Source organism: Apis laboriosa, unplaced genomic scaffold (genome assembly GCF_014066325.1).
Source record: "Apis laboriosa isolate Shangri-la unplaced genomic scaffold, ASM1406632v1 scaffold38_cov145, whole genome shotgun sequence".
NCBI lineage: Eukaryota > Metazoa > Arthropoda > Insecta > Hymenoptera > Apidae > Apis > Apis laboriosa.
Window position 1 is genome coordinate 2764731 of NW_025223092.1, and position 13642 is coordinate 2778372.

General features: G+C 30.2%; 1 protein-coding gene across 1 annotated transcript in view; it reads left to right on the forward strand.

Annotated features, from left to right (window-relative positions):
* Window positions 1–223: 223 nt before the first annotated feature.
* Window positions 224–13642, forward strand: part of LOC122715527 (zinc finger protein 502-like) — a 28330-nt gene continuing 14911 nt past the window's right edge. Inside the window, exons 1-5 of the mRNA XM_043937795.1 lie at window positions 224–703; window positions 3762–4070; window positions 4917–5138; window positions 6876–7093; window positions 12904–13054. Of these exons, the coding sequence (XP_043793730.1) occupies window positions 697–703; window positions 3762–4070; window positions 4917–5138; window positions 6876–7093; window positions 12904–13054 (907 nt within the window). The 5' untranslated portion in view covers window positions 224–696. The remainder of the gene's footprint in view (window positions 704–3761; window positions 4071–4916; window positions 5139–6875; window positions 7094–12903; window positions 13055–13642) is intronic.

Consider the following 13642-nt stretch of genomic DNA (forward strand, 5'->3'; position numbering starts at 1 on the left):
AGACGCGCAGGTGAGAAGAGAGAAACCCGAGCAGGTAAGCAGCCGAGCAGACTGCGACGCGCGCTCCACGCGAGACCGTGTGTGTACCCTCCTCGGCCAGACAGGGGTCAGTCAGGGTCCTGCTCTTAGCCAGGACGCTCCAAGAGCATCCTCCTGAAGATCGGCCAAGGGACAGATTACGAACTGCTTTACTCTTCTTCGATCATTGTATCTTCTCGATTTCGTTTCACTTGCTTATCCGTATCCATTTAAAAAAGAAAATTAATAATTATTATATAACTATTATAAAAGGAGAAATAGTAGGTCTTTAGTGAAGAAAATCAAAAAATTTTGTATTTGGAAGAAATATAGTGTTACCTAATAGTCCGTCATCCGTGGTTTGGAAAAGTGTTCTTCATCTCGATTCGAACCGCTTTGGACGCGTGAACCGGAAACCGGGCCGCGACCTTGGCGAACCACGTGGAGGATCGCCAGGGAAGAGTCGATCTAGTGAATGGGAGAAACTGTACGTGTATTGGAACTGTCTGTGGATTCGATATTAATCGATTGATCGATTATTATCGATTGTGAGGATCGTTTGTGCTCGGATATCCAGGGATCTAGTGCCGTAGTATAGAGGACAGAGGACTCGCTCTGTTCGCCTCCATGAACAATCGGAGGACTTAGAGGACTAATCGATCGACCAACTGAAAAGCAATGTGCGGTGAGTTTTTTTTTTTTTTTTTATTCATGAGTTTCTTGTTCATGTTTTGTTCGCGTGATAAAATTGATGGGTTGGCGAGAAGTGTATGATGCTGTTATGCAAAGAGACGAGTTATAGATTATACCGGTGATTGAGAAAATGAATTTCTCCTTCGTTTGAATTTATGATGAATTTTTATGGCCGACCTTGTGTTATTTCTGGTACTGGTAACTGAAACGTTGAGTAATGACGTTGAAGTTATCTTAACTTTTTTGTCGTGTTTTGAAAAATAAAGTGATTATAGCATTCCGAAAAAAGAAATGATGATACATTAGAAATTATTAAGCAAATTCTTGAAATATTCCTCTTATAATTATGATTTTAAAAGGTATAATATATATATACAATTATAATTAATAAAAAATATATTGAATTTATATGACTTAAGAGAAGAATTTTTAAATTTACCGCGTAATTTCAATTTCAAATTGATTTCCTTAATTCTTATGATATAAAAAAAGATATAGAAAAAACACAATCATTTTCTTCTGTATCAATAATCTAAAAACTATACATTTTATATTATGTTATTATATGATTACAACATGTGTACGAAATATTCTCTTAAGTCAAAAGCGGATAATAGTCTCAGATTAATCAGATTACTTCTTATTACTGAACTCTCACGTCATTGATTTTTTGACAGTGAAAAAACATTGATATTTAACTTGTCAATTTAAATTTTTAATTATTATTAATTTCTATTAATAAAATTTTCAACATTTTAAATTACAATGTTATAAACAAAATTTTTTTTACAATATTTAAATAAATATATATATATAAAATTTAATACTTGATATAATCTCAAAATTTATAAAAGAAAAATATAGAATACTGAAGAATCATTCGTAATTTTAAAGAAAAAATTAAAAAAAATAGATCAAATATAATCTTCATCATCCGCTTGTCTTCCGTTCCGATAAATTCAATTTGTCCCTATTCGAACTAAATAAATCAAGTGTTTGCATAATCCGTTTAATAATTTATACTTATATGCTAGATTTTTAGTGGACAGCTGTTTCTTGTCGACGATTAAAAATCTTTCGATTGCTTGGTCTCGGAGACGAAATGACTGATGTTTGATTACTTGGACACTTGTTTATACATATTTTAATGAACCAAGAATTCGATAGTCTATTGAATCGATTCGGATCACGTTCGAGATTTCGTGTAAATTGACTTTGACGCTATTTTTTCCAGTAATTAGTTGGCAAACAATGAACAGTCGAATCGATCGAAATATCTATTCTTCGCTCGAGAATGTTGACTTTCCTGTCTATTTCTAATCTTTTGCGGTGGAAAAAAAATATAGTTAAATAAAACACGATATAAAACTTGTATTAGAATTTTCTAAAATTTTCTATACATAAATAGATATACATTTATCCGAGTTTTTAAAATATAAAAATATAAAAGTGATTCTCAATGATGGAATTTTCTCTTTTCAAAAATCACTTTTTTCTTATCTCCTCTTTCTAAATAGTTTTTTTCATACTTTTTTACGAATTACGATAAATATCTTGCTAAAAATTTTAAACAAAGCGTTCATAATAATAAAAACAAAAATTCGAAGAAACATCATAGATCGTCAACGACCCACTTTGTCCACAGAAAGTTGAACATAATACGTCGAAGAGCCTCGTTTGTAGTTCAACGATAATTACAGTTATATTCATACCTTTTTTTTTCTTTTTTTTTTTTTTTTTTTTCTTTTTTAACGATATTAACAGTATGTAAGCAATGGTAAAACTGAGTCGATAAATAACGGTCGGTGATTGACATCGAGCTTGGACATTACGGCTCGTTATCTACGCAAAACAGGAACCATTCTACTACGTATATCTGACACAGACATGTTTGCAAATCGCATTACAGATTTATTCAAACAACACGATTATTAGACTGCGTAGAGGTATACGTTATCTATTACCTGAAAACCTTCGACTTCATGATTCATGTTTTCTTGCATGCTCGTATTTCTTTCATATCGTTTAAATAAGTATAATACGAGGAGGTGAAATAATTATTCTCGAATGATTTCTGATCTCTTTAATATATTTTATACCGTATCGAAAAATTTTCCGTTATTATATTATTTTTAACATCGGATATATGTACGTTATTATAAAATATTAACGTTGCAAAAGGTATAAAAAGGGTTGACCGATTATCCTGTGATAGACCTTTATTTAAAAAACATAATGTACATTTTTCATAATCTATGTATAAAAACAATTCACGAGAATATCATAGTGTAATTTATTTTTACTTTGTTTTCGATTTTTATGCTTTAAAAGGATAGATGATGGATAGATGAGATCTTATTGATTGTCGGTTTATCGAAGCTCGCCGCGAATAAAGTTCGTCGAGCAATCACGCCCGTTTCAGCTTACGATCAGATTAGAGTTATGTCTCCCGGATGGATACGTGCACGCATGTTTCTACGATGTATAATTCACAGTTCTCGTTCGAGGGAGGAGCATGTTTGTGATTTTTCCTATAAATCTGATAGCCGTGGCTGCCTATGATTCGCGAGAATAATACATTAACTCGGCTCGCATTTAAATATAATATAAATCTATTTTAAAGCAGAACAGATGCTACTTCTTTTTTTTTAACAACAACAGTGTTCTCTTTAATAATCGTTAGATGTTTCATCATATTGATTAAAAATAGTAATTTATATCCTATTATTAACTTGGTAACAATAACAGATAAACGCTAATTGTAAAATAACAAAAATTAATAAGTTTTTAAAAATTATGTACAATGAAAGGATTAAATAATCTATCGAGGTAAAAAAGTATTAGGTATCCAAGAAAATTTTTCTTTTTTTTTTTTTTATGAGAAAGAATTGGAAAAAAAATTGAAATTGGCTCATGATTCCAGGACAAAAGAACTTTCTTTGGTTAAATTGATAATTATTTACCTCGTGATTATTAAACCTAATCTTTGAAGGAATTTCAAAATTTTGATCATCGAAAATAAGAAAAAAAATGACTGTAATGTCCATCAGAAGCGGTACCGCGAACTTGGTACATGAAACCGGAACTTCACTACAGCGCCATTGGAGTTCCGGCGGCCGCTTTATCACCCCCGGCCACACTTTCACCACCGAGCAGCCCAAGTGTCACTTCGCCTTGGAGTCCTGGCGCGGCCGGAAGCAGCCTGAGCGCCGCGACATCCTCCAATCCTTCCTCGGTTTCCTCCACGAGCCTCGTTCAACCGACAACGGACCGTTTCAGCGCTTTCACCCTCGTCTCGACCTGTAATCCCGACTCGAGACTTCAGAATCTACCGTTGACCACCACGGCCGCCGCTCGAGGTAACACGTTCTATATCTATAAGAATTTCTTTCTTTTTCTTTCTTTCTTTTCTTTATGAGAGGAAAAGAAAAGAAATGTGGGAATTTAATTTTTATTCATTAAAAATAATTTTTTTGCAAATATTTCGTAAATTTTATTGCACAATCGAATACAGAAGAAATGGATAATTTTAAGTACAATTCACCAATTTTAAGTCTTAACAATTATTTGCATTTATTTGTATAATAACGTATAAATTTTATAAATTATTCATTATTTTATTGTATATTTTTCTATTATAAAAGGAAAAACAGAATTTGTTCGGTTACTTAATATAAAATCATATTGCAAATATTTATTTTATAAAAATGATTAAAAATGTTTAATTCATATATTTATTAAATATATATAAATTATAATGTTACATAGAATATTTATGTAAGTGATTGGAATTATAATATTCTTTATTTGATTTTTATTCGCTAATATTTAAAATAAATAAATCCCTCAATTTTCCTATTAATATTTCACATGCACGCTCATTTTATCTTTTTACCCAAACTTAGAATATCATTGATCATTATTTGCAATATTAGAAACGTAATTCGTGTCAATGAAATTATCCAAACTTAGAAAAGAAATACTTCTCCAATCCAAGAATTTCCTCAATCATAATATTTACATCCACTACAGTCGAGACAGAATAACACTTCTTATAATCGTAGCACAATCGTTAACAAGTTCAGCCAATCCTGTTTGACTAAAAATAACCGTTTTTCTTTCCACCCACACCAGTTAATTAACCGTTGGCCAATGGAAAGGTGGGAGGTTGATAGGTTGGTTAATCGAAATTTCCTGGCTTTCAGAGATGCGTTGTGGCCTGATGTATGGGGGTTACGGGTCGACAGGGACCGCATGGTGGGCACGACACGTGAGTCTGCTGCTGCCTCATTCCCTGGTGTCACCCTCGAGGGTTACTAACCAGCAAACCACACCAGTTGCAAATTGTTCACCTATCCACCCAGAACCCTTGAACACCTCCAGAACTGGCTCACCACGAAGATGCACTCCGGAAAAAGCGAAATTCGGTGAGAATTTTAATTTATTTATTTATTAGAAAAGTTTTTTTTCTTGTTATTTTTATTTTTATTGTACAAGAAATTAGGTTTATAATAGGACATTCAACTTTCAAAATTTATCAAGTAATAATATTGGAAAATTAATAACTAAAACTAAAATTAAATTAAATTAAGGTTAAATAGATCATATATTTTTATAATTATAATATTAAAATGAATAATTAATGATTCTTTATAAAAAAAAAAAAGACAAAGTTATTTTGAGTATTTTACAAATAAATGATTGAGTATAACATCATTTATTTTAAAAATATTTATATGAATTAAATAAAAATTGATGATAGATTTCTAATGAATTCTCTAAATCTTTGCGTATAAATTACAACTAAAATTATCCCAGTTTTTTGAATCATGATTTAATCTCATATACTTTTAATAACACTTATATACGTATATGTTTGTATGTATATGTCATACGTGTATGAAGTATTGTAATTAACTTTAATTTCCTAAACTTAAAAGTTTAAACTTAAAAGTGTGAAATTTTAAATTGAATGTTCATTTTAGTCGAGTGCTAGTCATTTTGTTATTCGGTTGATAAGAATATAAAGTATATATACAAGTATAAAGTATACAAGTATACTTCATACATATTTCTTTGTATTTCTTTGTACTTTTAAGAAAAAATTAACAAGAGTAATTTTTATTATGAATCCTTCAATTAATATTTTTGTCATTTGACGATTGATTTCAATTTCTATCGATTAAATTAAATAAACGATTTTTTTTTTTTACAAATCATATATTTTATATATTCCTTTATAAAAAAGAAAATTCAAAAATAAAGAAAAAAAATTGAAAAAAATAATTGAAATTCCACGTTGATCAATAATCAGATTTATCGCGTTTATCATAAAATCCCATCGAAGTCTGATTCCCACGAGATATTTCGACGCGACCGGTTGACGAAGGATCGTAAGAAATACGCGAAGACCTTGAAAAAGAGGACAATTCGCCGACAATTTGGTCGTAAGTACAATAAGTAGATAATATCCTATTTCGTGAACACTACTTGGCGAACGACTCGGTTATCATAAACGTTTACGCATATCGTTATCGTCAAAAGTGGGAGGAAACTGTCTATTAAACCAATTATGAATCTTTTTCCTTAGTGAATATCGTATCGATTTCGATAATGGCCGGTGATTATGTGATTATGCGCGAAACTTTTGCGCATTCTTCTTAAATGATAAGAAATTAATCATCTGATAAGATATTCGTTATTATATAGATATTATATAGATATGTAAAGTGCTTTCGTAATTAAATAGTTGGCGCCAAATTATTTATTATCAGATAGTTATTGTTGGAAAATGTTGTATAATTTATCGTTAAATATATGATTTTTTTTCGAGTTATAGAGAAAAATATAGAAAAATAATTTTTTAAATTAATCTCATTTTTTATATTCTTTTTATTATTCGAAGAAAGAGTTCGTTCTCGAATGACTACTTATCGAATTAATTAAATCGCTTAACGATATAGGAAAATGATATTGAAATATTTTAATTATAAAGATAACGATAGAAAAGAAAAGAATTCGTTCAATAATTATTTAAAAAATTATTCGACACAAAAGATTTTCAAAATTTAAAATTGTTTTCTAAATATACTTCTTCTCAATCTTATACTTAAAACAAATATACTTAGAATAATGGAACAAATTCTTTTTAACATTATTTGCAGAAGAAGAAGCTCCATTGAATTTGAGTATCAAAGCAAACGATGTATCGTCCACCATAGGACGAAAAAGTGAAATTTGGTCGCCAGGAACGGTATGCGAGAGAGAAGCGAAGGAAACTAGGGTACCAACATCTAGGAGTCCATCCTCAACGCCTGTAATCACTCGGCCAATCCATCATTCACCGCTGACACCGCCTTCCTCTTCGGAAAGGACTTTCCAGGTATGTCAGAGCCTCTTTTCCGTTATAATCTTATAAAAATAAAGCTCGAAGGATATTTTTGAGGAAGAAATAAGTACGTGTAATTAATTATTTGACAAGTTTCTTTTCTTCATTTTCTGAAATATATCATTTTTTTTTTTTTTTTTTTTTTCTAAGAATGAATTATCTATCGATGGTATTGATACATATATAGCAATAAATTTCTTATTAACAATAAGATGAGAACCTATTCTAAATCTAAATAAGTAAATTAAATTTAAATTTTAAATAAATAAAAGAAATAAAAAGAATAGTGAGTATAACCTGGTTCGAATTATCAAACAGTGAAGTTGTTGATAGTTTTTCGAGGAACGCTATGATACTATCACTCTAGGAAATCTTTACAAAACCTCCGTGTTCTGTTCTCTCGGTTGATAATCGAAACCAAATAACGACTATTCGTTTTTTGTATTCTCGCGTAGAATCTTTTTATGAGTTTCATAAACACCCTAGTTTAGCGTTTAACACCCTCGAACTCATAAAAAAAATCGCGATCAAAGCTCTTGAAAAAATAATTTCTTGAAAGATTTATTTCTTTTCTCATTTCTTTTTTATTTTTTAGAAGAGGAAAATTGCTATATGAAATATTAAAATCAATTATATTAATATTAATATTTATTGTATTAACAGTAAAAGAATGTTATATTCTTAATTTGAAATTGCTTTTGATAAAATTAATATTGATTTTTATTCAAAAAGAAGCATTAGTATAGATACATGTTTAATTATTTTTATGATATTATGTGTATTAATCATCTTTTTGTAATAGATTAAGAATATATAATAGATAGTCTATGTTTTATTATATAGGAACTTTAGTATATTTTTTTGTCAAATTATAGTATTTTTTTTTTAATATTTCCGACTTTGTTTCATTTTAAAAGAGGTTTTTAAAACACAATGACAAAGACAATTTGTTGACAATCTTTTTTTGCTTGAATTTATATCTCTATCAGTATTGTCACTGCTTACGTATATATTCCCTTGTATAATAATCTTGTCACACATCTCTTTAGTCATTTTTCTTCTGGTAGATTCTGCCACTTTTGTCGTAGTTAAAATGAAAAAATGAAAAAGTGTTATCGCAACAAAAGCTTTTAAGTATCATTTAGGTTACGTATGCGTATTTGTTTGACATAAATTGACGTTAAATTATTTAAATACTGGAATAAGCATATGAAATTATAAGCGATAATAGAAAATAATGTGAGTAAAAGATTCTTTAAAAAAATAGTCTATCAATATTTTTCAATAAATAAAAAATATAATCTTTTTTATCGAAATTCCACAGTTTGAAAATTTTTCATTATAGTTTCTTATCGATATCGTTCTAGTAAAATAAACAAACTAATCGCTAAAATTATTAATTAATAATAATTAATAACAATAATTGATAATAATTAAAAATATTTGCCAATTTTCGGTCATTAAATCGAAAAAAATATCATAAATATCATACCATATCTATAGCACATACTAATATTATTATAAAGAAACAAGGAAATTATAAATTACAAAAAAATGATAAAAATAATAAGAAAAACAAATGTTTAATAATTATACAACATTATCAAACACTTACTAATTATTACGAATTAATATATAACGTTAAAACGTATTATCTTAAATATTATTTCCATTTAATAATTCCTTTTATTCTGATTTCCTTTACATTCTATTCCATAATTTTAATTACGCTAAATTTAAAAAATATTCCTTCGTCAATTTATCATAGAACTATATACTTTCATTTTCTTTTTAGAAATTATTGTAACATTAAAAAGATAAATTCACAAATTAAACCATTAATACGTTAACTTTATATTTAAAATATATATATATATGAAAATATATCACGCATAGCATAAAAACATCCTTAAGCCAATATTCCATCTTGCAATCATTTCTCTTTTCAATATCACACACAGGACTACTTTCCCCAATCCCGATCCCTCTCCGACCGGAAATCGGTCGATCGGACACCACCCCCAACTCTCTCCATCCTGCCTGTCCGCAAATCCCCGGTCTCCTCTCCCTTCGATTCCCGGTATTTGCATACGCGAGAAGTGAAATCCACGCGTAGTCACGCGATCGGCAGGCCGTGGCGCAAAAGTTCTCTCCAAAGTGCAACCGTGACGTGGCGAAGAAGCGGGTCAAACGTTTGACGAATGTCGGAACTCGACAAAAGGCGGCGGGGGCAATTACGGCTGATTGAATGGAAGTAGAAACTCGGTTGGCCGCTGTTTTACGCGCGACACGTAACAACCGGCGTACATATTAGGATATCTGGGGCACACGCGCGTCACACGATCCTGATTCCGGCCGAAAAAAGACCGACCCCCTTCGAATCGGGCTCACCGTCCAAAAATTTTTCCCAAACCGCATATCGTTTTCTTCTCGTTCCTCCTTTCGATCGGAAATTCGAAGGGGGTTTCGCAATACGGAAACCGCACTCGAGGTTGGTACCTCGATTTAGCCATCCCCCTTTCGCAAATCGAAAGAAAATACGAGACGAGGTATTCGAGTACAAAGGATACGAAAGGGGTATGCGTTTATATGCGTTTATCGTATTTCCGTTTCTTTGAGTGCACGTGTAAGATGCAGGTCAAGTTTTATCACTGTGTTTCGAATGTCGAGTTTGCATGATTGAGTTATTTATTTATTTATTTATTCGAATAATATGACTATATTTTTCATTAATTTTTTAATTAATAATGTATAAAGGTCTATATATTAATTTTATTCAGGCAATTTTTAAATTTAATGGTATTCAATAATTTCTAGATTTCTAATAATTTTATTATAAATTTTTATTTCGACGTAATATAGAAATAAAGTTTTAACGAATAAAGGAAACAAACAGGATGTATAATTACGATCTGTTTTAAAAGGTGGATATTGAACGGATGGTTAATTATTTTTCTCATTTTGACCTGGATTTTAATGCCTCGCTTACAAATATCCCGTGATATTTCGACTCCAGTCATTCGACAGTGTTATACCGTTATGTACGCAGAACGCAGATTCTATATTATATTGTTCAAGATATCGTTCGAAATTGTAGAGCAACAATCATAATAACAGTTCTTTAATTTTTCCTTCCAACATTAAAAGTTATATCTTAATTGCTTAATTCGATACGAGCACAGAAAAATTGTACGATATCAAATTTTATATGCGATAACATGGCATTATTATTAATTACATCTTATGCACTATTTAAAATTGAAATGAATTAAAGACGAACAAAAAAAAATCCCTGAACTTCTAAAATGCCAAACTTTCATTTTTTTTTTTAAATAAAATCTTGTATTGCAAGAAATATTGTTACGTTAAAATATACCATTAAATGTTTATCAAATATGGAACTAATTAAATCTTCTTTAAAAATTAAAAAAATTTAAATCTTTTATTTGATTATTGAATATTTTCTAATATTTAGAAATTGTATATGTATATATATATACAATTTTTTCCAAATTAATATATAAGAGAAGAAATATCATTCGTGATCCATCTTTTTATTGAAGATGATTAGTGGACACATTGCGTGTTCTTTTATCTTTGAAAAAAATTCTTTGAAGCTATATAAGCTTCTAATATCAAGAAATAGGTATCGTGATAATTTCGATGAGTATATTCGCATCATAAACTATTTTAAATAATTGTTAAATACTAATTATTAAATAATATCATTGAAAACTATTATTTAACAGTATACTAAAAACTTTTAATTTTTTCATAACACATATGAAATAACACATATTTCGTAATGTCTAATATATTTAACGAATCAATGCAAAAAAAGTAGTATAGCAAAAATAGAAAGCATGAGATTTTTGACAAAGATTTTAGACAAAGAAATCAAGAAATTTTGCGTTATTTTACGAAATTTACTAATGGATTAAATAAGTTTTCATGGAACTGAATGCTTCTCGGAGATCTCGAAACTCTTCAAGTACCAAAGTCATCCAGAATGCAGCTTACGATTGCACCGCTTGCTGCATTTGGACGATACCGAAGAAGTTCACCGAAACTCGTTCGCGTGTCCCTCTGGGAGACCGTAGAACGTGTATTGGCTTCTAAAGAGATTATAAATCGTCCGTTTCGAGGTTTCCCCGAAGAAGCATCGATCGTTGCAAAAAACACCCCGCGTCTTCTTCGATCTCATTTTCTTTCTGGCGCGCGATCAACATTTGTGGTAGTACAAAATTTTTTCCTTTCCTTTTTTTTTTTTCATTTAAAATATGAAAAAAAAAGACAAATTTTTATCTAACTTAATCATAATGAATCTATTAAGATAATATTTTTTCCTTGTATAATTTGTTCAAGAGATATGATCATTAAAGATATGTGAATTTTATATTTTCTAATTATTGGTAATTTTATTTGCTTATTTTTGATAAAATTTTCTTTTTTTTATTCAGCAAGTATTCGATTTACTTTTCGATCTCGAATTTAAAAAAAAAAACATTGATATTTCCATATTCAGTATCATCAATAATATGCGATTTTTATGATCGAGAAAAAAAATAGAGAACGATTAGCTTCGAAACTATGAATTTGACTTTCTATTTAAAATTGAATTAAATCACATACGTTGAACAAAATTCATCTTCGATGAAACGAATCTTTCGTGCGAATCAAATGTTTTTTCGAATAATAATCCCATATAGACGTAACGGCTCATCCAAAGGATGTTCGAATCCATCGCGATGGGTTAATATCGTTGCAATATCCTCATTATTGATCGACGAGGGATGTGAATCATGCGTAGTCGCAGCTCGCTTATACCGGTACCGGTGCACGCTCGTAATAATATCCCGCTAAAGCGGTTTCGTACGCGATTCCACGCATGTACCTACGCGTGTATCGTGAAAAGAGACACGCCTCGACAGTATTGTCAGGACTGGCGCCCGTGTGACAATAAGCCCCGAGGAGAAAAACCCAAGGCTCCGTGAACACAGGTGCGCCTCACGTCGCGGTGTCGTCCGCCTTCTTCCTTCTTCGACATACCGATTTCGATTTCCCTAAGATGGACGATTAATTTATGTACAATGCAATAATTGATTATTTTTTTTTCTTGAAAAAAAAAAGGAGAAGAAAGGAGAGGAGAGGAAGGAATGAATGAAGATACGGATGAGAAGGGGGAAAGAAAGGAATGAAAATAACTTAATTAGAAGAATTAATTTATTGTACGAATAATTATTTTAAATACGATAAAAGATATGTAATATTTTTTTTTTATATGAGTTTAAAATTATTATGAAGATTGTTGGGAATATAAACTTGTTATTTGTAGAATGAAGATGGTTTATGTTTCCATCTCATCGGACAATTTTTCGGTAGATAAAATTATTTTAGAATTGAGGAAATGTGTTTGAAAAAAATTATTGAATTTTAAAATTGGGATTATCGCGAAAAACTTATTTGTTATTGTAATTATATATTTTATAATAATTTATTTTCATTATTTCGAACAGATAAAAATTTTCTTTGTCATAGTTGATACGATTTCGAACGACATTCAAAATGATGACATTTATTTTCACATTTTTATATCTCTTTTTGCATTTTAATTTTCCCAACAATTGTGACAAATTTAAAATTCCAACATTTTATTCTACTATATAATCAAAAGATAATCTATTCTTTATCCATTATTTATCCAATATTCTAAATAAATTAATTAAATTGATTAAAGTTTCATCAGCCTTACAATTGTTCGATATATTTCAATATTATAACCATATTCTTTCGTTCTGTTACAGTGTAAACAGTGCGGAAAAGCCTTCAAGCGTTCAAGCACTCTCAGCACTCACCTTTTAATACACTCCGACACCAGACCATATCCCTGTCAATATTGCGGCAAGAGGTTTCATCAGAAGTCAGATATGAAGAAACACACTTATATTCATACCGGTGAGTCTCATATATATATTAAAAAAATATTCTACATCCTCATAGCAAAAGTCGTTTCAATTATATCCATTTCGAAACGTAATAAATTACTTAACACATTTTATGGAACGATGAATAATTTTGAAAATAACTATTTAAAAAATAAATAGATAGTAAAATTTAATATCGATTAATACTAAACTATTATAGCCGTATAAAATTTATTAAAAATATAAATCAAAATATTGCACGTTTCGAACAATATCGTTCTCGATCGATAAAACATCTAAAACAAAAACATGAAAGGCGCGCACTTGAAACAAACTTCCTCTCGTCTGAAAGCACAACTAGCTTCGTAATTGAAGAAACTTTCACGTTCGTTTTTCAATTATTCACGGGAGTCGTGCCGTTTCTAATATGTTCACTCGCTCTATTATTCAACCACCCATCGTTACCATCGTCGAAAACTGCAAATATACGTTGCAACATGTCGAAGACACACACGGCAACTAGAGTTCGCAACTTTTCGAGCTTGCAACCTGTCTTGCCTCTTGTTCACCTCGTAAAATTCCCATCACAACGATACCTCTCAACTTTTTTTTTTTTTTT